The 27,072-nt window shown below is 32.6% G+C and overlaps 1 protein-coding gene across 3 annotated transcripts in view; it reads right to left on the reverse strand.

The window, feature by feature from the left end:
- Window positions 1-27,072, reverse strand: part of LOC146993131 (UPF0462 protein C4orf33 homolog) — an 88,751-nt gene that overhangs the window by 23,796 nt on the left and 37,883 nt on the right. For all 3 annotated transcript variants that reach the window (XM_085808326.1, XM_085808325.1, XM_085808324.1), the window contains exons 3-4: window positions 20,584-20,641; window positions 1,353-1,404 (exon numbers count right to left, since the gene is read on the reverse strand). In XM_085808326.1, the coding sequence (XP_085664452.1) occupies window positions 1,353-1,404; window positions 20,584-20,641 (110 nt within the window). The remainder of the gene's footprint in view (window positions 1-1,352; window positions 1,405-20,583; window positions 20,642-27,072) is intronic.

A 27,072-nucleotide genomic window follows, 5' to 3' on the forward strand; every position in this document is an offset into this window, starting at 1 on the left:
CAGTGGTGACCTTATTCCCCGCACACTGTATGGTGCAGAACATTATGTACTTTATGTTTCTGGCATATTTTGATTCTGAAATAACTAACACGTGAAAGTTGCAATGCAACACTGTTATGATGATGTGCTTATTGATATTTATCAATATACAAACATAATTTATAGCTCAATTTGGCAAGTTTATAATCTGGCAATATTATAGTTGGGCGTTTGGCAATTCTATAATTACACTATACAGAAAATGTAATACAGTCAAAAGTCGTTAATCCGGACATCCATAATCCGGACCTCCAAACTACAAACTTTCTGCGCATGCGTCAACGCATAATGCACAGACACATGCGCATAATACGCTTATGCATGCACGTTTTATGTATAATGTGCGGTATAAGCTAAGCTAAAATCATCTATTTCGGTTAATGCTGCAGATTGCGTTGTTCCTTAATATCTTCGATTTGGATCTCGCTTATTATTTTTTGCAGACTGTTAGAGCAATTTTATAAGAGTAAGCTTGAACTTTCGATTATGTCAAATATAATTTACGATGCTGGAGCTGCCAAAGATCGACAAAGGGAAAGCATGTTTCGATGTCCATCAAACAAAAAGTGGAATTGAAAGAAATAAATAAAGGCTCCTTTCTTTCTCTAACCATTCCGAAATCTGTTTATCAATTTCACGCTGCTCTGCGCGGAGGGACGTCGCGGCGTGCAATGAACTAAGAGTTGATCTGTCAGCACTATCCTTATCTTCAGAGCAGATGTTTTTATTTTATTCGGCTTATAATTCCTTACTAAATGTAGTATTTCATCTCGATGTACTCCGTCTTTGATATGATTTAAATCAAATTCCTCGTCATTATAAATATCACGAATACAAATCAAATAGTTTTCTGGTTGCAATTTTCTAATTTCGACTATCCGTAATGTATGCTTTATGCATGCGCGCGTTGAAAGAAATGTTTAATAAAGTAAACAAATAAATATTAAGCTTTTTTTTTTTATAAAATTTCATACCCTTTAGATCATAATTGCTCTTTGTTTCATAAACTACGGTTTCATATTTTATAATTTCTGAAGGCCATCTTACCAGATTTAAAATGATTATCTATAATCCGGAAAAATCGATAATCCGGAATCGCCGAAGCCCCGACAAGTCCGGATTAAAGACTTTTTGACTGTATTTTAAATTAAAGATAAGGGATTGCAAACAATGTTTCTTTAAATTCATGCATCTATGTTAAATTTTCACCATCATTATATTTTGCTTTGTGATCCCGTTTGGGGTTGTGAATCATAGTTTAAGAAATGAAATGCTGCCTTAGATTATGATATAAAATTATAAAAGTATACAACCTTAATAACATTTCTTCTGCCAGAAAGAAGCGATATTAGGTACTGTCCATGCCTAAAATAAAATTTAATATGGATAAAAGTTAAGGTTATGTAAATAAAATGATAAAGCACAGATTTGGAAAAGATAATACTTTTAAAACAGCTCTTTAAAAGTCTATAAAAATGAACATAGTGAAACAAATTTAGAACTAAAACAAAATAAATAAAGAAATTTGTCCTACATTTTAAATCCTTTAGTAATTCTCTAATATTCCTTTAGGAAACAATTTTCTTCTTCTTTTCAAATCTTCAGAAATGAATTCTTACACACAAAAAATCAAAATAAATACTGATATTTTACTTTTGATGATTGCACCAAAAGCCACAGTCAGAGGAAAACTGGCCTAGTCTCACTGGCACGGCCAATGTGAAAAAAGGTGATAGTAGTACCTTTTCCGTAATTGATCATTGTTTATGAAAGTATAGGGGTACCCCAACATAAGACCAAAGGTTCATGGCGCTCGTACGAAGTTCAGAATCAGTATCATGAAGATTATAACCTTAATGCTTGTATGAAACTCTTATTTTTTGCGAATAGTCTCAGATTTCCATAAAAGTGCAAGCATCTTTAAGACAAGACTTTGTTATGAAACTGTTGGGGGGTTGCAGGACATGAAAATTCCCTGTTTTTATGCTATGTAGTAAAGAATACGAAGCTGTTATGAATTTGTGATGAAATTAACATGATTAGTACATTCACAATTAGTTTATCTTTCGTTTTTTTTGGGGGGGAGGGGGCTATCATAAAATCTTTTTCTTTCAAAGAGTTTATTCTTTTTTGCAGCATGATTCTTAGAGTTATGATTAGTACTTAATCTGCTTTAAACCATCAGCAACAAGTAAAGAAGTGGTTCAATTCAACATACAGTGAAACAGAAAAGAATGAGTTAAGTTCTAAATTAGGAAGCCGAAGACTGATTGTTAGGTATAGAATATAAAAAAAATGAATTGAAAGTCATAGTGGCATTAAGATAGTGCAGGCAATAAAGCATGGTTTGAAAAAAAAGCAAGCAAAATAATAATAATGATGATGATGATGATGAAAATGGAGAATACTAAACATCACAAAATGCAGTTAAAAATCCAGAACAATGACATTTTGCATGCATTCTAAATACTTGTTAGAATTATTCAGGAACCATAAGTATATATCATAGACACCACTTAATGTGATAATGTTTGTCCATGACTATTTTCATAACATTAAGTAATGAGCAAAATGTAAATAGAATTAATTTACTATAGTATAAATATGAATAGAAACATATCAATACATTCACAGCATTTTTAATTAGGGGGTTGCCATTAATAGTGCTTGCCTGCATTTGTTAAGCAAAAGTTCCTTTATGAGCTGTTCATATACATAATGTGAATAAATGTTCCTGGAAATTATTTTATCAACACTGTACCCCTGATTTTAACACTTGTAGGGCAATCTTATCTCAGTATTTGTAAGAAATTCACTAATTTTCTCATCTTCTTCAGAAAGTTTATTATATGATGAGCTTGGATTTGTTTCAGAAAAGGACTGGCATATACCTTCTTCTGCCACTGATGCAGCATTTTAACTTTTTCATCAATATCCACCCAAGCATTAAATTCCTGTTAGTTGGAGACGTTTTATATCTTTTCCTTCCTCTATTTTATCATTTATTAAAACGTTGGCATGCTTAAAACTGTTCCAATACATGTTCAGAAAATGCAGCGCATCAAGAAAGCTAGTTTTCTTTATTAATTCACTTGCACTATATCCATATCATTTTTGTTATAAAGGGCACTCACTTCATGGTGATTAAGTTATTTCATTGTTCTAATTATACCTTGATCACATGGCTCAAGTATGGCTGCAGTGTTTCCTGGAAAATATATAACTACAATATGTTTAGAGTATGTACTACACAGTTATCAGTTCAAGACATCATTCTTAAGTTCATTATCCCATTTCAAAAGACATTCATTAAAAATTACTAATGTCATTCACACCTTTAAATTATACTTATAGTCCACTAGTAAACTCTTTACTTCTTTAAAGAGAGCTTTTGTTCTTTTTCTGACTACTAATTTTTTAACCCCAAATATTGATGCAGCATGAGAATCATGTGATCTTTTGATAATTTACATCCTTTCAAACTTTCAGTTTCAAATAAACATGTATGTTGTGGCAATGTAGGATAATACAGTCCTGTTTTTTAATTATAAATGTTTCCTGGACAGTACTTCACAGACAATTTAGGCCATTCATTTGACAACCATGCTTCTGAAACAGGTAAATTAGCATCTTTTTCTTCACCATGAATGTATCTATAAATAACATTTTTACTTTTCTCTCATCATGAAACCAGCCATCTGCTGCTACAAAATTCTCTTTGCCAATTTTTACAACTAACACTTCAAATTTCTGCAGCATCAATGGACAATGACTGCCCCACCTTGGTCACAAAGATTTCCAACGCTTCCTCAACACTATGATCTCTTTCACTATGCATCGGTTTCATGTTTTCATCTGAATTTTGCTTTGTTTTGGTTGAGAAATATTCAAGTTAACAGCAACAACCCACTAACTCATTATTGGTATTTGCTCATAGTGGTTTGAAAAGTTGACACCTCTTAAAAAGTTGACATCTTCATGATAAAAATGATTAAACACATAAATGATATAAAGATGAGCATTTTCCAAACAGAATATTCAAAAAACTGTATAATTCAAAACAAGCAGATATTTTGGCATGAAAAAACAGTCATCTAGAATTCCACTCCATTAAATAGTTTAGTCTAGTCAATCTTGCCATTTTTGTATTACAAGTCTGTCATTTGGAAATTTTTACAATCTATTTTGTGGCAATTTTATCTTTTGTTCAAATCTGGCAATCTGATCTTTTATTCTGAGACTTAACTTCAGATTAAAATCATTCTTCATCATCACACTTCAGATCATTCTATAATATTTGGATAACATTAACTCACTTGTTGATCTCAATAAGCGATGTATTTTCAATGTTTCTGTATAGAAATGTATAGGACTTTGGTAATCCAATAACATTAATTGCGATCACATAACGCAGTGCCTCCTACAGCTAGTCAAATAACTATCATTACAGGATCATACTCTCTTTGGCCACATAAACTCTACTAGATCCTACCAAAGAATCTGGTGACTTCTCGCACAAGCATAAATGATAACAACATAGAAGAAGGGTAAAAATAACCCTTTATTATTATTATCAACTATGAAATGAAAAGCACGTACTTCGTGCTTTACAATAACACCAACAACTTGCAGTGGAACTTAAGAATCGTTACACAATAAATTCAAGGCTAAAGAGTAGTGCTGGACTAGCACTTTAAGTCAAGGCAAACTAGGTTGATTCGACAACTTACCCGGCGTGATAATTATTTAAATGGCCAAAAAAGGCTTAGCAGCACTTCGCGTAACAGCAAGGACAGACTCGTAATGTGCGCTGGCTAGCGAAAACTTGCTCTGAATAAACTCCAAGAGTCACCCATTTAAAAACTCACTTCACTTAACTTTAAATTTGCATCCTGGCGAAGAAATGCGAGGGGAAGTTGCGGAGTTTACATTACAAAAATTTGAATAATTGGTTAATTGGACTAAGGGAAACCCTACATCATAATGCAAATATAAAAGTAGTTCTTATCATAAGCACATAGCAAACTAATGTAGTAAGCATGTTTAAGAATAAATACTTCATAGGGATGGATGGATTCCTTTTACTTTTATAAAATTTGAATAAAGATAATCATGTATCATTTTAATAATGCATAATTTTAACACCATGCAGAGGAAAATACATTTTCTCAAAAAATTCGAAGGGAAGAAAAATAAACGATTTCAAAATCTAAAACATTAGATCAAGTGTGCACACATTTGTAGAAAAAGAAAAGGATTCAAATATCCATCATTTTCTCACCCACCCTCCAGCCAAAAAATTCAGGAATCAAAAGAACATCATCCTGTCTGAAGGTCTTCCTTTACTTGAATATGTTATTCACACAGAACTTAAATGGATTTCAACAAAATGAAAACACCTCATAACCTCACCTTAAAAATAATTTTGTTGCACGACCAACACAAGAATTCATACCGGTACAAGACTGAGTCTTTGAACCCATATAAGTGACTAAGACTCCTTAATGCTGGTAGTTAAGGGCAGGTCTGGCTCCCAGTGACTGTACAGCCTGGCTGCAAGGGATTTTCAAGGCCCATCATTTCAAGGTATCCTGCCTAGCATGAATATCAGCCAGTTTTTCTCTAAAGTCCTCTACGAAACGATTCCTCCTAGAGCTCATTTAATAGACTAAAGTTTTTCCTGCATAAATAACCAAATCATATCTTTAAATGGAATATTTCAGGCATGGTTTATAAGAAATGTGCAATGAAAGGTTTGTAACTTTATGATCTGCTGCTGCAGAATAGTGACAGAAAAAATTTCATATGGACTGAACAATTAAAGAAATTACGCTGCGACAATTTCAGAATCTGAGTAGAGACACTTAGCAATCTAGTAACAATCCAGTGATAATAGTATAAAAATGATACTGTCGCAATCCACTTACCAGCTCTTGCATTTCAACAATTTTATAAGGTACTTTCTCCCTCCTTCCCACATGCCTTTGTGATGTAATGAGAAGAATACTGAACGCGTATTTGAGAGGTCCAGGGTTTGAGTCCTGGCAAGAGCACTGCAGACTTGCTTCAAAAAAAAAAAAAAAAAAAAAAACTAATGACGATACAACTTTAATTATCATAAAAGTGAGGTCTCGGTATAAAATGACTTGAGAATATTATCGGACATTTTAATTACGTAGGAACTACTATCTTCAAACTGTATATGCTGCATATTTAGCTAGAAAATTCACAATGCTTTGCCATGACTGCCAGCACTATACTGACATGAAAGCAGTTCTTTGTAATATCTAAATAATAGCATTTGCCTTGCCAAAGAACCTGAGTATTTATCCAAGATTTTGTTATAAATTTTACTGGTTAAAAAACTTTATAACTATTATGCTTCTTTCACTGTATGTAACCACCAGATGCTGCAGCTTTACTATCTTCTTAGTTAAAAACTGAATCATAAAGCTCAAAATTTGCATGGTGAAAATCAGAAATAAAAACCAAATAATGTTGGCTCTTCTATTTTACAAATTCTACTTTTACCATGAGCTTGATTGAAATTTAACTGCAACCAACACGTAAATGAAGTGACAGCATCTAATAAAATTATTTTTTCATACGGTCTTTATAAACTAGATACAATTGGACCAACAAATGACATTAACAGAACTGAGGAAATACGGTTTACCATTAATTGGTTCAAGGCCTGTTGACTTAAGTTTTCCCCAGAATCACTTACAAAAATTGTGTCAGGCATTACTTGTTACAAAACTTCTGCTTTTATTTAAAATCTGTCATTTAAAGTTATCTAGCAAAACAGAAAGCAACTCAAGCCAAACCATTTTCAATTTTCAGCCTTTCCTGGCGAACCTGTGGTGCATGTAACTACATAATTATTAATATTGGCAATAATTTTTTAAATTAGACTGATTTCAATTAAAATTACATAAAATTGTACAATTTTTAATGCCATTAATATGTAATTACATTGTTTTATTTTAATAAAGTTTATAATACTTTTATTTTGCAAGTCTACTGTCCCAATAAAATTATGTTATATTTGTCCCATCAGGCAGAGACTGTCATAGTTGCTGAAATAGATAACTTCTTTATTTTCTTTTAGAATGGCAAATCAATATATTTATAAATAATTTTCTGAAAAATAATTATAAATAATTTGTTATGATTTTAGGATGGCTCAAAAATGAGACTACTAACAAAAGAGATAGTTGTTCTCACAGCATGGCTAGTGAGGAGAAAAATAATTCTCTTTTCATGACACCAAAAAAGGGGGGGGGAAGACAACTCTGAATTTAATTTAGAGTCTAAGCATAATGATGCTTTTCCAGCAGCATGTACATCTATTATTAATAACAAGTAATGCCACAAGAATATGCATCTGGTACAGCAGAAAAATGAAATTGAAAGTGATTGTCATAGTAATGTTGAAGATGTTTCTGAAAATAATAGAAGTAATGCCTACAGAAATAACAAACATTTCTCGGATTGTAATACCTATGAAGGAGTGATATAATAACAACAGATATTTGAGATGCAAAAAATTAATTCCTGATAAACACAGAGTGCAATATAGATTCAGTATGATGCTCAAATCCACCAAATACAAAATATTTACAACACTATGTATTAATGTCAAATTAGTTATCCTTACCGTGAATAAAGTAATTATGCGTGAAAATCTGAACACCGATGAGACAGATATTGGGGAAATAATGATTGTTTTGGTTCCTTGGTGAGAAACTGCTGTAACAGAGTTCCAAATAAAAATTTTTACTGGTAAAAAAAATTCGGCATCAGGAAAAAAAGCAGTATTTTGAGAGAGACTCAAATGTTTGATATCTAAGTTGTATTTCCACAAATTTGAAAAACTTAAAAATGATTGTAAGCTAGTATCACACTGATGTAGGTAGAGATGTATATAAACTAGGAACATAAATTAAGACCTTTGCTGAAAATAAATTACTAAGAAATTTATTCAAAAGTGCATCTCACTTGGAAAAATTTGCTTAATATTTGTTTGGAAACGTAGCATAAATAAAATTTTTAAAAAAATGAAAGAACACATCATTAGAAATCCCCATTTTTACGTTTTTAAACTAAGCCTAAAAATGGCCTACCATAAAAAATACAATTTACTCTTCTTGGCATAAATAATGGCTTCAGTTTATGAATTTATTTTTTTTTAATGAGCCAATTTTTAACTGTTCCTGATTATTGTTTCTCTTTAGAATGCAGGTGAAAATTTGAAAAGCCTGTTAAGTTAGGATTTACTTGTCAATGACTAACAAAATCATTTTACAAAAAAGCACTAATTCAGAAGCTGCATCTGTAAAAGCAGAGGGTGTAAATGCGCATATACATTCTTTGTCACTAAAACTCAATTCAAATCAAAATATAAAGAAATTTCACTTATCTGTCAGACACATTTTCGCCTTTTATCTTTTTCTCTATATTTTATTGATGACACAATTAAATACATTTACAAACAAAGAGAAGCACATATAAACTTTAGTTCGTGTTTCGCGTTCGTTTTACACCTTTCGCAATCCTCAAAGTTCTGCACTAGTCCAAGGAATTCAAGCGCACACAGCGCCATCTGGTGCAATAGTTTCTACAGACTGCCCCCCGAATGACCAGGGGTTCATTCAAACACTAATACAAATTTAACAAAAGAAACTCTTACAATGTAAAGTTCAATTAATTCACATATTAAAGAAACTACACTTATTTACTATATAAACAAATCATTTATCTTTAAACAATTTGTAAAGTTATCTGCAATAAAGCATAATAAAGATAATAAGCTGGCAACTTAACACCAGCACATACATTAAAACTTTCATCACATATCTGTAATATTACTGTAACAATAATGCATATTAATACACATATAATAAACAATTAAATTTATTCATTCATTTCAAGATTATATAAAAGCTGCACAGGTCTTTTAATAACTGATGTACCTGTTTTAATTTCACAAGACCTTACCTTTCCATCTCTGCCAGGAAATACTGTTACAACTCTTCCTAATTTCCAAAAATGTCTAGATAGCTTTTCATCATAAATTAATACAATATCATTAACTTTAATCAATAATTTTACCTGAAGGTTTAACATAATGAACAGATCTCAGCATTAATAGGTATTCATTTTTCCATTTATTCCAAAACATACTTACGAATCTTTCTCGATAATTAAATCTTTTAATTAGCATTTTTCTATTAACTAAATTAGAATCAAAATGAAGCCTGGCAGGAGGCAAACTATTAATCCTGTGCCCCAATAGCATATTAGCTGGAGTTAGAGGCATAGGTTTCTGTAATTCAGAATAAACATAAGTTAACAGACGAGAGTTAAGAACACTTTCAATTTCAATAATTAGAGTTTCTAACTCATCTAGAGATAAAGTAGTTTTTTTGAGTTTTTCGTAAAGCAAGTTTTACAGATTTAATTAGTCTTTCATAGAAGCCACCACATCACGCAGCTTTCTCAGCGATGTAGCACCACTGGATTTTGTGGGAGGCATAAAAGTATTTTACTGTTGGCTGACTAATGACAGTCCACAAATTTTTAAGTTCAAGCTCTGATCGTCTGAAAGTTTTAGCATTGCCTGTCAAAACCTGAGAACATAGACCTCGAAGAGCAATGAATCGTCGAAAAGCAAGAAGAAATGTTTCTGTGGTCATGCTGCCAACAAACTCTAAATGAAGAGCTCGCGTTACTCCAGAAGTAAACAACACGATGTAGTTTTTCTCATCACTGTCTTTGGCATAAGGTGGTCCACCGAAATCTATACCTACTACAGAAAAAAGAAGGTAATGCTTCTGTTCTATTTACTGGTAAAGGAGCAGTAACTTGCACACCAGGAGAAGAATTAAATCATTTACACAGAATACATTTTCTTAAGATATTTTTAACAGTTTGTCTTCCTTTAATTATCCAGTACTTTTCGCGTATTTCTATAAAAGTTTCAGAATTTCCACCGTGAAACACTTTGCTGTGTGCATCCCACACTAATAAATTCACAAAGTGATGTTTTGAGGGCATAATAATTGGGTGTTTTTGAAGGTAAGAAAGTCTTGACTTCTGAAGTCTTCCACCAACATGCATTATCCCATCATTATTAAGAAAGGGATTCAGTTCTAGAATAGAGGAAGTCCTAGAAATTGTTTTACCCTGTCTCAAAGAGGACAGCTCTTCCGCAAAAGCTTCACTTTGAACAGTTTTCGTCCAGATAATTTCAGCCTCGTTAAGTTCTTCAGTGCTTAGTTCACCACATCGTTTAGTTTTAAATTTAAGGTTGTACATAAATCACAGTACCCAACTTGTAATATGGTATAATTTTCTTAAACTACTATATCTATTCAAATCCGTTAAACGTGTCAAATTCGATTGCACTTCGCACACAAAAGACGATACTTCTTCCAGTTTACTTCTTTTTTCACGATATACTTCTGGAGAAATCTCTAGACGAATTTCAGAATTAGAGCCTTTTGGCCAATTCTTCAACCGAAGCCATTCTGGACCTTGCATCCAAATCGAACTGGACGTAAACGTTTCCACAGTAACTCCTCGAGATATGAAATCTGCAGGATTATCCTGCCCACTACAGTCGTTCTAATCAGCAGGATCAGTTCTAGACTGGATTTCGAATACACGGTTCGATACAAAAGGTTTCCATTTTGAAGCTTTCCCTTTAATCCAATGAAGAACGATTAAGGAATCTGTTAACATATATATATACCCTAGACACAGGAAATTTAAAATTTGTTTTCAAATATTGGTAAAGTCTAGAAGCAATAACAGCTCCCATCAGTTCAAGCCTCGGTAATGTCAACCTTTTAAGTGGTGCGATTCTAGATTTTGCAGTGATAAAACTTGTATAAATACAATCATCACTTGACACGTAACGGAACTACGCAACTGCTCCGAAAGCTTTAGGAGAAGTGTCAGAAAATATATGTAGGTCTAATTCTTTCACCAACTTCCATGGTATGGAGAAATATTTTCTTTCGATTGTCAAATCTTTCAACAGATAAATCTGAGAGCACCAATTATCCCATTTTTTTTTTTTTTCAAGTCAGTTGATAGCTCATTATCCCATCCTAAACCAAGTTCCCATATTTCTTGCATTAATAATTTTATGAGAACAATAAAAGGTGATGCAATTCCCATACGATCAAATAACTTCGAAGCTGTCTGAAGTACACTACGTTTTGAATTCTTCCTATCACAGACATGTTCAGTAGGGGTTTTGCATCTAACTTAAAAGTATCTTCGGTGTTCCATATTATGCCTAAAACATTCAAAGGACGTTCTTTAGTTTCTGTCACATCAGACAAACCTCGTTCACTCCATAAATTCCTCAACTCATCCGAATTAGTATTAAATTTTCTTAAATTCATGTTCGCATCTTTAAGAATTTTTACAGCGCTCTGTGAAAGTTCTAAAGTTTTCTCTATTGTATCTGCTCCGTAAAAAAGATCATCTATATAAAGTGCCGAGTCAAGCATTTCACAAGTTTCGCTTTGTTCAAGTTTATATTTTCTAATGTGGTATTTAATAGTCGCAGCAAGGATAAATAGGCTTGATGTCACTCCAAAGGGAACGCGAGTCATACGTAAAATCTTGTACGTTTTTGAATTACTTTCATCTGGAAGCCAGAAAAAACGTAAACAGTCTCTATCCTCTTTCCCTATTCCTATGGTAAAAAATGCTCCCTGAATATCACAGCTGAATGCATATTCATATTCGCGAAATCGCAAGATTACATCCAAAATTCTGGGATTCAACGGTGGCCCAGGATTCGAGCATTCATTAAGAGATTTGCACCCATTATATTTTGACGATGCATCGAAAACCAATCTGACTTTCGTAGTGTCCCTATCCGATCTTACTACAGCTGAATGAGGCATATAATAAGAATTCTTTTCTAAGCCGAAAGGACATACTTCAACGATATTCAGTTTTAATTGCTCCTGAACTATATTCTTATATTCATTATAAACTCAATCATTTTCTTTCATTTTTACACTTAAGTTACAAAATCTTCGTTTTGCTACCGCTAAATTGTTAGACAAGTTTTCAGATTTACCATCCCAGAATAATTTAGTTGTATACATTCCATTTTCATATTTTAAATTACTTTCGAATCGAGAAATAAATTTCTCATTAAATTTGAAATCTCCGCTATATCATTTATCCCCATTGAATCTAACTGCCAAAATTTCGTTAATTTTCATTTAATGCGGCGCAACATTCAATTTTCATAACAGAAATATCCCGATTCGCATTTGAATATGATGGAGGGATTCAACCTTGAACAACCCTTCCAAACAGAGTATCAATCAAATACAAAGATTTGTTTAATTGCTGTTTTTCTCCCGTATGAATATCCCAAAAATACTGTGCTCCAATAAGCAGAGACAATTCATTTCCTGGCAATTTACTTAAGTTTGACAATTGAATGATCTTCCTCGAAAGTATTTGCATTATTTTGTTATGTGACAATTGAATGATCTTCCTCGAAAGTATTTGCATTATTTTGTTATGTGATACTTTAAACTGCGATCCAGAAATACAGTCAGTCAAAAGTGCTTCAATCGTTATTTTCTTGTCTGAATCACATAAATTACAAAGTGTAAACTGAACTACGTCATACGTTTCTTGTATTGGCACTCTAGAGCCGAAAGTGTAAATAGGTACACTTTCTTGTCTAATAACGGGTAGTTTCATTTCTACAGCTAATTCTTTTTTCAAAAAACATCTCTGTGATGCATTATCTAACAAAATATTAATCTTTTTACTTTTATTACTGCCGAGCATGTTTCAAGTAGTATGTCGCAATCATCTGATTCATTCACACATGCTACGGAAGACACAACATTTAATTTATTTGCGTTGACGGTCTGACAAGACTCCAGAGCGGGGGAAGAAGAATAAACATTGGGTTGATCACAAATCAATTCGTGATGCATAAAACATTTACAAATTCCACAAATAGATTTCTTTTTACACTGCTTATGTACGTGCCCCTTTGAAAGACAGGCATAACATATAGTACCATATTTTCTAAGAGCTAATTTCCTCTGTTCTACCGATAAAGGACAAGAGGTAGAATCGTGCTCTATTTTCGGTTTTATATATATTTTTTTACGTCAACGATAAATGCAGAAGTAGTAGGAATGTTCGAATTTAATTTATTTTTCCTGCTATATTCAACTGTGGCTTTATTAAACCTCCCATACTTTTGATTAGGTTTTCGTAAAGGAAATCGCGAATCTGAAGTGTTTAAATTAATGTCTCTACTTAAGTACACGTTACGTTCATGACACTGAATTCCAATCTTTAAAAATTCCAATAAATCAGATATTTTATTTTCTTCTTTCGAATGTGTTTTACGAGAAAATTCTAAGGACAAATCTTTGGGTGTCGATTTTAACAACACGGGATACAATAGACAACTGTAACTATTAGGATTAATTCCGTTATTTTCTAATCCTCGAATATGTGTTTTGCATTCTGAGTAAAGTCTATGCAATGCTACAATGTCATATGATAACTTTAAACTTAAGTTGACTGGACTTAAGTTTAAAAGTCTTGCCTAATGTGCATCTATAATAATATCTTTTCGACCAAAGCATTCTTTTAATATGTTCAAGGCAATTTGATAGTTTTCAGAACTTAATGCTAAATCACGTAGAGCTACCTCAGCTTCGTCTGTTAAGTACGATTTTAAATAACTAAACTTCTCTACATTACTAAGATTCAGATTTTTATGGATGCTACTTCAAACTGAGAATAAAATTAGTTAAACCTTAATATATTGCCATCGTATTGAGGTATCTGCAAGCGAGGAAGTTTTACCATATTCTGCTCACTTCTGGTTTCTACCACATTCGTTCTTTCAGTTTCACGAACAATTTCGCTTCTTTCGTTTTCAGGATTCTATTCGCGCAAATTTTCGAAGTAATAATATTATCTTTATATTCTTGCTGTTTTTCAATTTCCTTTTCTATTTCTTCCGTTTTGCAGTTTTAGAATTTCTCCATTAAGATACTTTAAAATAGCTTCCTTATCTAAAGGTTTCGCTAAAAGTACATCAATTAAATCAACTGATCTTTCCTGTTTGTTTATTTCAGTTTCTAACAATTTTATAGTGTCAGTTGTTGCGCGTCCGACAGGTAATCTAATCATTTTTAAGCTTATCTGTTTAGCATTGTATTAAGTACCTATCGCTAATGTATGTTAAAGTAGCACTTACCTAACGCTTGGGTACCCACTGATTACTGCGTACTTAATACACGTGTTTTAATATCTTTGTACATTGGTTAATGTACTTAGGAAACAGCACAAATAATCCAGTAGCAAAACACTGTACCACACAGTACTAACCTAGGATCTAACTTTTAATTCACTGTACTAATTACTTATTCCAGCATAATATTGCACACGTAATATTTCAGTATGTACATGTCTTGTGTATCTAATGATAATGCTTCAAAGGATTATACACACATTATGTATATATGCTACCGTATCCATGCTTTTGCATACACATTGTAACATGGCAATGTTTTATCAAGTGTCTAACATTAATTAGCTTTATCGCCATTGTATTGAGTATCAAATTTGTATGTATGTTTATGTATTAGTGTATTAGCACAATGACTGCGCATGGTTATCTAGATAAAGGTGGACGTGGCACTATTCCGATTAACCGTATTGGTAGAGAGGTGGTGCCCACGTCCTCCATCTCATGTCTTGCTCTAAAACTTGCTAAAAGCAGTAGACATAATAAAGTAGCTTTTGATTTGACGGAGTTTTTACTTCTTTCAAACTTATCTCGAAAATATCATTTTCAGCAGATGAAAAGTATAATACAGTCAAAAAAATCTCTGAAATTAAACAGAAATTGAATCAAGGTGAGATTATGTTAACCGATAAAGGCAAAGCAACTTCAGAGCCATCTACCAATGGGAGGAATGCCTTTGGCAAGAACTTTTTAAGGGGAGCTGGCTCATACCCATGTTACACATGGGAAAAAACATGAAAACTCCCATGCAGCAAGCCCATTCATTGGAATATAACCCAAGTTCAGCCACCAGTGTTGAGTGATTTTACCTCACCCACTGGTGGTATCTAAATCAAGGTCATGCAATTTTATAAATACTGAAAATAATGAGAAGGGTCCTATTTCAGCAACAGAGATAGGTGCTGAAGATGTGTATGGTGGGGTAAATGCTATATTGTTAAGATATTTACTGTCTTGTCTAAACAACAGGTTGGCAATAAGATTGCTGTCTTATTCAAAGAACTAATACAGTACAAAGTCCGATATCCATACATAAACTATCAATTATCTTGACATTTTTTTAGAAATTTATTGCAAAAGGGGAAAATTAGATTCTGAAAGTAGTGTCTTGCTTTACTATTTGCTTAACACTTCATGCATGCACAGTAGACATTTTTTCATCATGTTACGAAATGCCCAGCTGCAGTAGGATAGGTTCCCCGGATAGGCTCATTTGGCGACATGCTATAGACGGAACAAGAACATTCTAGAATGATTTCTTACCAGACTTAGAATTTTACTGAGAATGTTCTCAAAGGCAAATCAAAAGCTATATATATACCCCTGCCTGTACACACAGTAGAGCAATACAGTCAAAAGTCTTTAATCCGGACTCGTCGGGACTCGGCGATTCCGGATTACAGATCATCAATTTAAATCTGGTAAGATGGCATGCAGAAATTATAAAATTAAAAATATGAAACCGTAATTTAAGAAAAAAAAAGAGCAATTATGATCTAAAGGGTATCAAAATTTACAAAAAAAAAAGCTTAATATTTATTTGCTTACTTTATTACACATTTCTTTCAACGCGTGCATGCGTAAAGCATACATTACGCATAGTCGAAATTAGAAAATTGCAACCAAAAAACTATTTGATCTGTATTCGTGATATTTATAATGACAAAGAATTTGATTTAAATCATATCAAAGATGGAGTACATCGAGATGAAATACTACATTTAGTAAGGAATTATAAGCCGAATAAAATAAAAACATCTGCCCTGAAGATAAGGATAGTGCTGACAAATCAACTTCCAGTTCATTGCGCACTGCAACGTACCCTCCCCCTGCAGAGCAGCGTGAAATTGATAAACAGATTTCGGAATGGTTAGAGAAACAAAGGATATGCCTTTATCCATTTTTTGCAGCAATTCCACTCTCTGTTTGATGGACATCGAAACATGCATTCGCTTTTTAGATCCTTTGGCAGCTCCAGAATCAGAAATTCTTTTTGACATAACCGAAAGTTCAAGCTTACTTTTATAAAATTGCTCTAACAGTCTGCAAAAAATAATAAGCCAGATCCAATTAGAAGATTAAGGAACAACGCAATCTGCAACATTAACTGAAATAGATAATTAGATAATTTTAGCTTAGCTTATACCGTCTGTTATACATTAAACGTATTATGCACATGCGTAAAGGTATGCACATGCGCAAAAAGTTTGTAGCTTTGAGGTCCGGATTATAGATCATTCTGGATTATGGACGTCCGGACTTTTGACTGTATCAGGAGTATGTTGAGTTCAGTAGTAGTGACTTGAGTTAAGAGATTAGCTTGAGAGCAATGAACTAAGTCAGGAGCTGTACTTCGGTGCTTTGCTGTGAAGCTGTCTTCACCATTATAACTTGATAGTATGAAGGCTGTGCTGCTGAATGTTTCAGCGTGTTTATCATATTTTATTTGTTTATTTTTTTATGAGTGTAACAGGTCTTTGGAACTATGGAACTATCTAGAGTAATACTCATGAATAAATTCTGTTTTGATTCTTCATTAAATGGTTGTCATCAATCACTGCAAATCCACGAACACGTAGAATGCAACAATAATAAAGTATGTCACAGACAGTGCTTCTTAATTTCAGTTTGGCACTAAATTAACATTCTACAAAAGTTCATTGCTGATTTACACCTATTGAATAACTTACATCTCTGACACCAACCTGACAATAATTTTGTATTATTTGTACTTTTATCACCATGTGACTGTCACCTCATAGCACCTTGATAAATTACCCACACAGAGATGCCTAAAGCATTCTTTTTTTAATACAATACAAAGTCCGAAATCCGGAATGATCTAAAATCCGAACCTCAAAACCACCACCATCTTTTTTCTGGTAAGCTTTATGCATGTGCATTTGATTCCCCCCCCCCAATCTGCGCATAATGAAACATCTGGAGAGTCAAAATTTTTAATTTCACTTCGACACTAAATAAAATACCTTGTTAATGTAGACACAATCATTTTAGCATAAAATTGCCCGATCAGTAATTTGCTTCCGTTGCTGCGTATCTCAAACCAAAACATTCCACATAGATACATCGTTCATTTGATGCCAACCTGGCGAATCATTATTTATTATACTTTCTTTTCAACCCCTCATGTTTATCAACACATGACAACTTGAGTAATGACTCATGTAGCGATGCCTAAACATTTTTTTATATTAGTAATTGAATAATAAAGGAGTATGGTAACCTTTTATGTTGATATTACGCTTGGCAATGATTACAGATTTAAGTTAAATGCACTAAAAAATGGTGACGAGGAAAAATTTACTAAAAATTTCTTTCTATATGCTAAAAATAGATTTTGTTGATGATACACATAGACCCAAAGATTACATTTACAGCTATTTGTATTAAGAATAACTGATTTGTTATTCACATAAACCCAGAACCAGAGCTAAGGTTCCATATGGCCACAGAATTTAGGACCTACAGATACTGCATCAGGCGGTAAGATATCTAGCACCTGCCCTCAAAAAGGCTTAAGTATATGCGGGAATTTATTTACTCAGAGCTCTGATAAGCCTTAAGCATGTGCAAGAAATAGACATAAGTATAATAAATAACTAAACTAATACAATTCAGGCTTAATTGTGTTGGTGTGAGATAGAAGCAAGATAAAATTTAAGGGAACAACTTGTCGTTAATCGCCAAGCTCATGATGCATAGCCAAATATGGATAGGGAAGGAAATTTGATGATGATAGCTGCTAATTTTAAAGGTTTTCGGATATCGCAAAAACAAAGGTGAAATTTTATAATGAACGGATTTTATAAAGAAATGTGGTGAAGCAGTAATAAATGAAGACGATATAAAAGAAGTTTTTCATTGTGATGACAATGCTTCTCAATCATCAATCAAGTAATGAATGGCGAAATCTGTAGTATGGTTCTAGATCCAGAAAATACCAGATAGTGAAGAAAGTGACAGAGAACTTACTGAAAACATGAAAATTTCAATTGACAAGTTAGTCGGAATTCTCAAAAGAGCAGTTACAAAACTTCAACAATGTAACTAAACAAGAGATTATGTCTGTCTACAGAATTAATGAGAAAGTAATAGTACAAAAAACGAAGCAACTTAAACAGGTTACATTGAAAGAAATGTTTACTAAGGGAAACAAATAAATATTAAGCTTTTTTTTTCAAAATTTTGATAACCTTTACATCATAAATACTTCATTATTTTATAAATCACAATTTCATATTTTTAATTTTAGAATTTCTGCATGCCATCTTACTAGATTTAAACTGATGATCTAATATCTGGAAAAATCCCAAATCCGGAATCGCCGAAGTCCCGACAAGTTTCGGATTTCGGACTTTGTACAGTATTAGCAACTGAATACCAAACACCATGGTAACCTTTTATGTTTATTGCTTGATGACGATTACAGACTTCAGCCAACTACACTGTGAAGCCTTCAGTGTATAGACAAAAAGAAATTTAAACAAGATTTATTTCCATATGCAAAAAAAAAAAAAAAAAAAAAAGACTATGTAAATAACATCCTAGGCTTAAAGGTTACATTTAATGCTATCTGAGTAGAAAAAAAAAAATTATCTGTTATTCAGATAAGCCTTATTATGTATATGTGGGAATTTATTTATTCAGGCTAAGATATAATTATAATAACTAATTAGATTAGTAATTCAGGCTTATCTTCTGCAATCCATGACAGAAGCTGGGCAAAATTTAGCAAAACACCATGTCTTTAGTTGCCAATCTCATGATACATCGCCAATAGTGCATACACTAGCTAAGCATTGAGGTAATGAGCTAAAATGAGACACTACTTGAAATCTGTAGTATAGTTTTAAATGCTGTAGTATGGTTCTAAACGTTATGGATGAAGAAAGTGTCAAAGAGCTTGCTAAGAGTGAAAAAATTTCAACTGACAATTTACTGGTAATTCTCGACTTGGCAATTGCAAGATTTTAACAATGGAGCAAAGGAACTTTGTAACTGAATAAGAAATTATGTGATGCAACTTAAACATCATATACTGAAAGAAATGTTTAATAAAGCAAACAAATAACACTGAGCTTTCTTTCTTAAATTTTAATTCCTTTAAGATCATAAATACTTCACTGCTGCATAAACTACTATTTCATATCTTTAATTTTATAATTTCTACATGTTATCTTACAAGATTAATGATCACAATCCAGAAAACTCCAAAATTTGGAGCCACTGAAGTCAAAATAAATCTGGATCTCAGAATTTGTACTGTGCTTATGGGTACAGTTGATTGTATAGATCAAATGGCAAACATGTACGAGAAGGAAAATCTATAAAACGGTGGGAAAAGGTTTTCTATAAACTGCTAACGATATCAGTCATCAATGCCATCATTTTGATGAAATCAGTTGAAACAATACACAATTTGTTGAGTTTCTTCTTATGGTTGAAAGATGTCTCAAAACTAGAAAGAATACATACTTCCATTAAAAAAGGCCAATTCAAAGGAAATCCACCAAAACAAAAACAAAAAAAAAAAAACAAAAAAAAAGATTTCTTCTGAATATAGATTAGATGCTGAAAGCAGAAACAAATGTGCTAGATGGATGAAACATGAACTATCGTTTGTAAAATATGCAATATATCACTATGCAAGACTTGCTTTACCCCATATAGTACTTAAATGCATTGCTATAATAAAGAAATCTTCATAATTTTTTTTAAACATATTGTATATATTTATGTATGTGTGCGTGTATGTGTGTCAAAGAAATTCAGAATATTTTCTCCGTGAAGCACAGATTTTCATAGAAAATTCAGCAACTAGCGAGTAGATATACTCACTAGTTACTTAATTTTCTATGAGATCTGACATACTAACTTGTATAATGAATTCTCATAAATTCAAAATCAGATAATTTGAAGATCCAGTGAGTTTGGACAGAAAATAAACTCCCAAATCTCACTGAGAAGAAATAATTTCTAAAAAGGTTTTGACACTTTGATCAGTTTTAGCTAGTCTCTACTGCTTGAATTTATAATAAGTCTAGGTTAGATTTATAAATAAAGGAACCTTAACCCGTGAATCTTGAAGTGAAATTTCAGTACATTCTAAATTATATTAACTGTGAGATCAGAAGCCCCACATTACAATTTACAAATGAACCAAAAACTTTAAAAGTAATTACAAATATTTCACTTACGGAGATACTTCAACTTCTAAATACTTGTCCTCTTCCCCACGGAAGAATGCTGCCACAACTGTAAATAAACATCTAAGACTATATATACATATTAAGTAACACACACTTCTAGATCAGAGCATAAAATGTAACAACTAACATGCAATTATGAAAAATATTAGCACATTTATTTTAAATCAAAACTGATACTTCGAAGATTATCTAAATAATGTTTTAGTTTGTATGTCAAATTAGTAAAACTCTGATTCTCTAATGAATCAAATAAATAAATGCATGAAACTGTATGCTATGGTATGATGTGCATAGAAATGAGAAAGGGAAAATCAAAAAGAGAATACATCAAACTTTATTTGTAAATACATTTGAGATTTGGCAATAAGGTTAAATGAAGATTAAATTAAATAATATTAAATAGATATAGTAAATGGAGGTAGAAAAATTATTTTGTTGTTTTATTTTTCAAAATAGCTGCACAACAATGAGCAGTAAAGTAAACAAAATTAATCAGGAAAATTTATCAAAAACTTCACTGTGCAAAATGATTCAGGTAAAAACATTGTTAAATGCAGGTAGCCCTCCTACACAACAGGGCATTCTGTAACACAGTTTTGCTATAACACGATTCATAAATTGCAATAAACCTCCTATAACACGATAAGAAAATTGCCCAAGCAATCCGAAGAAATTTAACGAATTCCGCAGAAAGATTTTTTATGTTGAGCAAAGAACCCATATAGTCATTTAACCCCTTCGCGCTGACTGTCACGTATACGTGCCAGCAACGAACACACTTATCTACCGGCCGACACGCAGGCGTGACAGAGCATTTTTCCGTGTGCTACCGACTGTCACGTATACGTGCCAGTACTTTGGAATGTTTTTCAAACTATAATTTCTGCCACAAGATGGCACTGTATGTCGATATGGTTTCGGATACATGTACATTAGACCTTCTACTCGAAATGAGAGAAGCATGACTCACATACATGTGTTTTTGATTATATACACAAACGGGGAACTAAATGTTTCCGAATGGCGTGATTTATGACGTCTCTTTAAATCACACTTTATTCGCATGTGGTAGTTGTTTATTTAAATAGAGAAGTTTTATTTGCGCTGTTGGGTATTTCGGTTTGCAGTTCAGTTTTTAGAAAATAATTAGATCTCGTTAGATGTGAATTCTTTCTGTTTTTACCGTTGCAGTGTTGAAGCGTCGAAAATGTTTAACAGAGCATGAAATAGCAGAAATGATGTAAAATATTTCAGATATTGATTCTGAAATTCTGATATTCTGATATTGATTCTGAAAGAATAACTGAAAGACATTTTCCAAAACTTTGTTCAGAAGAGACTGATAAGAAAATGAGACGACGATGCTTCGTTTGTTCACATTCCCGGAAAAATCCTCCAAAACGGCAAATGAGTTATTACGAGTGCAAGGAAAGTAACGTAGGACTGTGTGTAGATCCCTGTTTTCAAATTTTTCATACGAAAAGAGAATTTTAAGTAATATATTTAGTTTTCAGATGTATAATGTTAAAATTCATAAAATGGTGAGTAATTAAAATAAAATGTGTAAAATATGCATTTAAACAAGAAATAAGGTAATTAAAGTATATATATAAAAATATTTATAAAGCCGTTTAAATACTCTATAGAGCATTATTAAACAATGCGTTGATACTTCGGAAATTTCATGGATTTAGGCTTAGTAGCAAAAAAGCCCCCGGCCCTGGAGAGAAGCTCGCGTAAGACACTGCCGGCCTCAGCGATAAGCACGCGTTTTCGCTACCCGGCTCGAAAGGGTTAACACTTAAGATTCCTTGTTCCGTAAGTTCTGCCAGTTTTCTTCCAAGATCCTGTACCTGTAAGAACAAATGTCCTCAGGGAGACGAACCACATGGTAGAGAGAAACTGTTGAATTCTTAACAGGTAATGGAGGAAAATCTTTTCCTTAAATGACCTTCAAAGCATAATAGCAAAACAGAAACAATACCCAGTCTCAAGAGAACACAATCACCATATAATAATGAAGAAACTTCACTATAGCAGAAAATGAACAACATGAGGTCACAATAAGCGATCTAAAAACACATAAACTGCATGTTCGGCTTCCAAAATTCTAATCCTCATCTCCATGGCCTGAAAATAAAAGTGTCTCACCCTACTGGTCGGCAGTCTGCGTCTAGCCACGGTGTGTTAAAGAATACCTTTTTCATCTTTAAGACATTAAGTTTCAGTTTCAAACATCGTATCTTTGTCTCTGAAAGAACTGAAAGCATCAATGTTAAATGCATGTTGGAAGAAGATATGGCCCTCTTCAGTTGAAATAGAAAAGTACGTGAATCGTCAGAAAATGAAATTGGTGGCTTATTCGAACTTGCTAAATAGATCGGAGGCGAAGGCTTTGTCGACATGGCTATTCAGGACATTCAAGATTTATTAGCAGAAGAAGAAATTGGCAGATTTGATGAAAATGGCATTCGAAGCCGTAAATCAAATAAATTATGAGTGCACTAGCACTGATGAAGATCATGCAGTTAATAATTTAATGTTAAAAAATTAAATGAAGGCCCATGCTTAGCTGAAAATCTTGAATCATTTTCCTTGAGTGCAGAGCCTTCTGCTGAAATAAGTCAAAAATTTAAAAAGGAGCTGCAAAACTGTATATCTCCATATAGAGAAATTTACATTGGCCTGGTAAGAACTTAAGCAAAGTAAAATTACAGATTTTTTAAAGAGAGAAAGAAAATGCTAGATCTTTAATTGAAGAAAGAAATTTTGAAAGTGAAAGTGATATCATTCCAACAAAAAAAACGTTCTCGGTTGATTATACTGCGCAGTAACAACAAAGAAAATTAAACTAAACTTGGCTTAAATTAAAATATATAATATTTTTTGTTTTGTGTTGTTTATACATATATGTGTTTAATAAAAATTAAGTTGTTTATGTAGAATTTAAAAAATATTCGATTTTAATAAGTTTTCGAAATATAAGTCTCCTTTCTACACTGGCTCTGGGTCTCATACAACATAGTTTCACACAACATGGCATTTTCTAGGAACCTAACTACCATGTTGTACAAGTATTACCTATATTAATAAACATTCATCAGCTGAGAGCTCCTGCTGCACACATTTCTTTTCTCTTTGCCTTTTCTGATACAAGCTATATAAATAATTATTAAAGAATAAATTTGAAATACTGTTTATTCAATTTGATAAAATTCTCTGAACAGTTGCAGTTTCAATGCAATATTTCAAGAAAGTGTACATGGCTTATAAAGCAGTTTTCTACAACACTAAGTAAAATTCAGCCAACTCTTCTTAGTACCCAAAGTCTCAGTGAAAAATGGTTGACTTAAAACCTGTTTCCCGTTATTTTGATACACATTTTATGGTAATTGTTAAACATTTAAAATGTCGTGGTTCGAAAAACAAACATTTACTACAGAGCAATATGCAGAGACACATGCTGAGAAATACACACAGAGAGTGAAAAAGTTTACAGAGGTCATATATATAACTTTACAACTGATCATGTTTTAACAAATCATAAACAAGACACAATAAACAACCAGTCAAAAATAACAAAGAAAATATAAACAAATAGAATAGGATTATTTTAGAATACATCAGACCTGGCAGAAAGCTAATGCATTGGACATGACAGAAAGCTATACGTTTTTTTAACCAATACGAATGCGATTACAAATATCTCAACACTCCTCCTTAATTGCACATTATAGAAAAGATAGAAGAATTACACATCTTTTAAACAGCTTAATGACAATAGTTCATAGAATTTTGTTTTGGACAGAGCCTTGGTTAACATATCTGCGATTTGTATACTTGATTGCATATATTCAATTTCAATATTATTTTCTTTAACAGTCTTTAACAAGTGAACTTTAATTTTATATCTATATGTTTCAACCTACCTGAAAAGTTTTCATTAATAATACTTTTAATGCATGACTGGTTATCTTCAAAAACATAAACATTTTTAACACTGGAAAATTCATTTACTATATTTTTTATCCTGAATACCTTTCCATAAAGCAATTATTTCAGCTTCTGTTGATGAAAGTGCAATACACTTTTGCTTGTTACAGCACCACATAATTGGACAGTTTGAAAACATTATAAAGTAACCAGTAATTGATTTCCTATCTTGAGTATCTCCCTCCCCCAATCTGCATCTACACACAAACATAAGTTCGCCCTTTCCAAATTATACTTTTTATATATCAATTTTAAATTTAAGGTGTTTTTCAAGTACTTGAGAATTCTCTTTAGAGCACACCAGGCAACATCAATAGAATGCTCCGGCAGTTGGCTTACGCAATTCACTGCAAATAAAATATCTGGCCTTATAATATATGGTTAGTAAAGTAAAGATCCATTTAATTTTTTTTGTATTGGCCATGAAATGCATTTCCTTTCTGAAAATCAGCTACTGCAGATTTTGGTTCAATGGAAGTTTGGGCAGTTTTCCAATCAGACATTTTAAATTTATCAAGTAATTTTTCAATATATTGTTTCTGATCTAAACAACAGGTCTAATGCCTAAAAATTCTGAGACACTTTCAGAGTCTGACATTTGAAATTCTTTAGATAACAATGATATTATAATACTTGTTTCTTTTACATCCGAACCTGCAATTAATAAGTCAGTCACATAAAGAGCCCTAATTACTTTCTTACAATTTAGATTTCTGATGAAAATACATGGTTCAGAGTCCAACTGATTAAAATCTAATTTAATAACAAAATTAAGAAATTTCTGATACCATTGTCGAGGAGACTGTTTAAGACCATAAAAACTCTTTTTAAGTTTACATTTCTTACTATTCGTATCATCATATCCTTTGGGCTGGTCCATATAGATGGTTTCATCTAACTTACCGTTCAAGAATGCTGTCTTTGACATCTAAAGTAAAAGTTTGTAAACATTCATTATTGATAATTACCAGGATTTAACGTAAAGAGCACATACTAATTACTGGAGAAAATGTGTCTGTATAGTCTATGCCTTCCTTTTGCATGAAGCCACGAGCAACAAGCCTGGTTTTATAAGTTCCATCTTGTTTTTTCGTAGAACCCATTTGCAGGAAATGGCTCTTTTACCAGGGGGTAAATTTTGTTGATCCCAGACGTGGTTGTCTTCCATAGATTTCATTTCCTCGTCCATAGTTCTTGTTCTACTTGTGGTAGATTTACAATATCTTCAAACGTCAGAGTGTCTTGTTGTGCAAACATCACTTGGTAAGTCTCAGGATTAGGACACCCAACTGTTTGTTTCTTTTCTCTTGAAGATTTTCTCTATCCCTCCTTCTTATTTGAAGCATTTAATTTGCCATTGTCAGTGTTTGAAATTGATTTGTCTTCATTTTTAATGTCACCATTGTCATTTTCACTCAAATATGAACTATCGGAAATGTATTTTTGATTTTCTACTTTCTTCTTTCCTTCATTAAATTTATCATTTCTGGAAACAATGATATGTCTTGTTTCTGGAATCATTAAACAATATCCCATTGTGGAATAACCTACAAATATCATTCTGACAGAATTTTCATCTAGTTTCTTTCTTTGGGATTGTGGCACAAGAGTATAAGCATCACAGCCAAATACACACGTTTGTCAAATCAGGATTTTCACCGTACTTCAGAATATAAGGAATACGATTGTCAATTGAACTATTTGGGAGTCGATTATTTATATAAGTAGCTGTAGGTACTGCTTCACCCCAAAGAAATTTTGGTAAATTTGCCTCAAGTATCATTCCTCTAGCTTTTTCCAATCCAGTTCTATTTGCTCTTTCAGCAACACCATTTAGAAAAGGTGTATAAGGAGGTGCAGGATCAATTTTTACACCTGCTCTTTTAGCAACTTCATAAAGTTTCTCCACTGACATATTCTTTGGCATTGTCACAGTGCAGTTTTGTGACTGTTGGATTCAATTTAAAGAATAGTTTAAAGTCGTCAACAATGTGACTTTTTCTTTTGAGTAATCTTATTTCCATAAATTGCAAGTAGTCATCAATTATATAGTCACGAAATACTTTTCTCCATGGAGTGTGTGAGGTTTTATTGGACCACACATATCAGTGTGTATAGTTATAAATGGTTTGGATTCTTTTTTATGCGAGGAACCTTTCCTATAGGCAATGCACTTTGGGGCGAACTCAGACTTCACAAAAAAGTTTCTTTTGCGGGAAGATTCATTAGTTTTAATTTTTTATCACAACAATGTCTTAGTCTTCTGTGTCATAAATCATCATTCTTAACTGCTACAGCTGTAAATAGATTTGGTGAAAAATCACTAAAATATTGTCCGCATTTGTCCAAATCTAAAACGTTTGTTTTTGTTTTCAATGTAAACTATTTCATTTTTAAAAATTACGCTGCTCAAACCTGCTGCTTCAATATTTTTTACAGGAATTAATTGCCTGTTTAATTTCGGAACGTAAAGAACATCTTTTA

The sequence above is a fragment of the Stegodyphus dumicola genome, chromosome X1, assembly GCF_044657685.1.
Source record: "Stegodyphus dumicola isolate Sdum_Otavi_A_Nest chromosome X1, ASM4465768v1".
Taxonomy (NCBI): Eukaryota; Metazoa; Arthropoda; class Arachnida; order Araneae; family Eresidae; genus Stegodyphus; species Stegodyphus dumicola.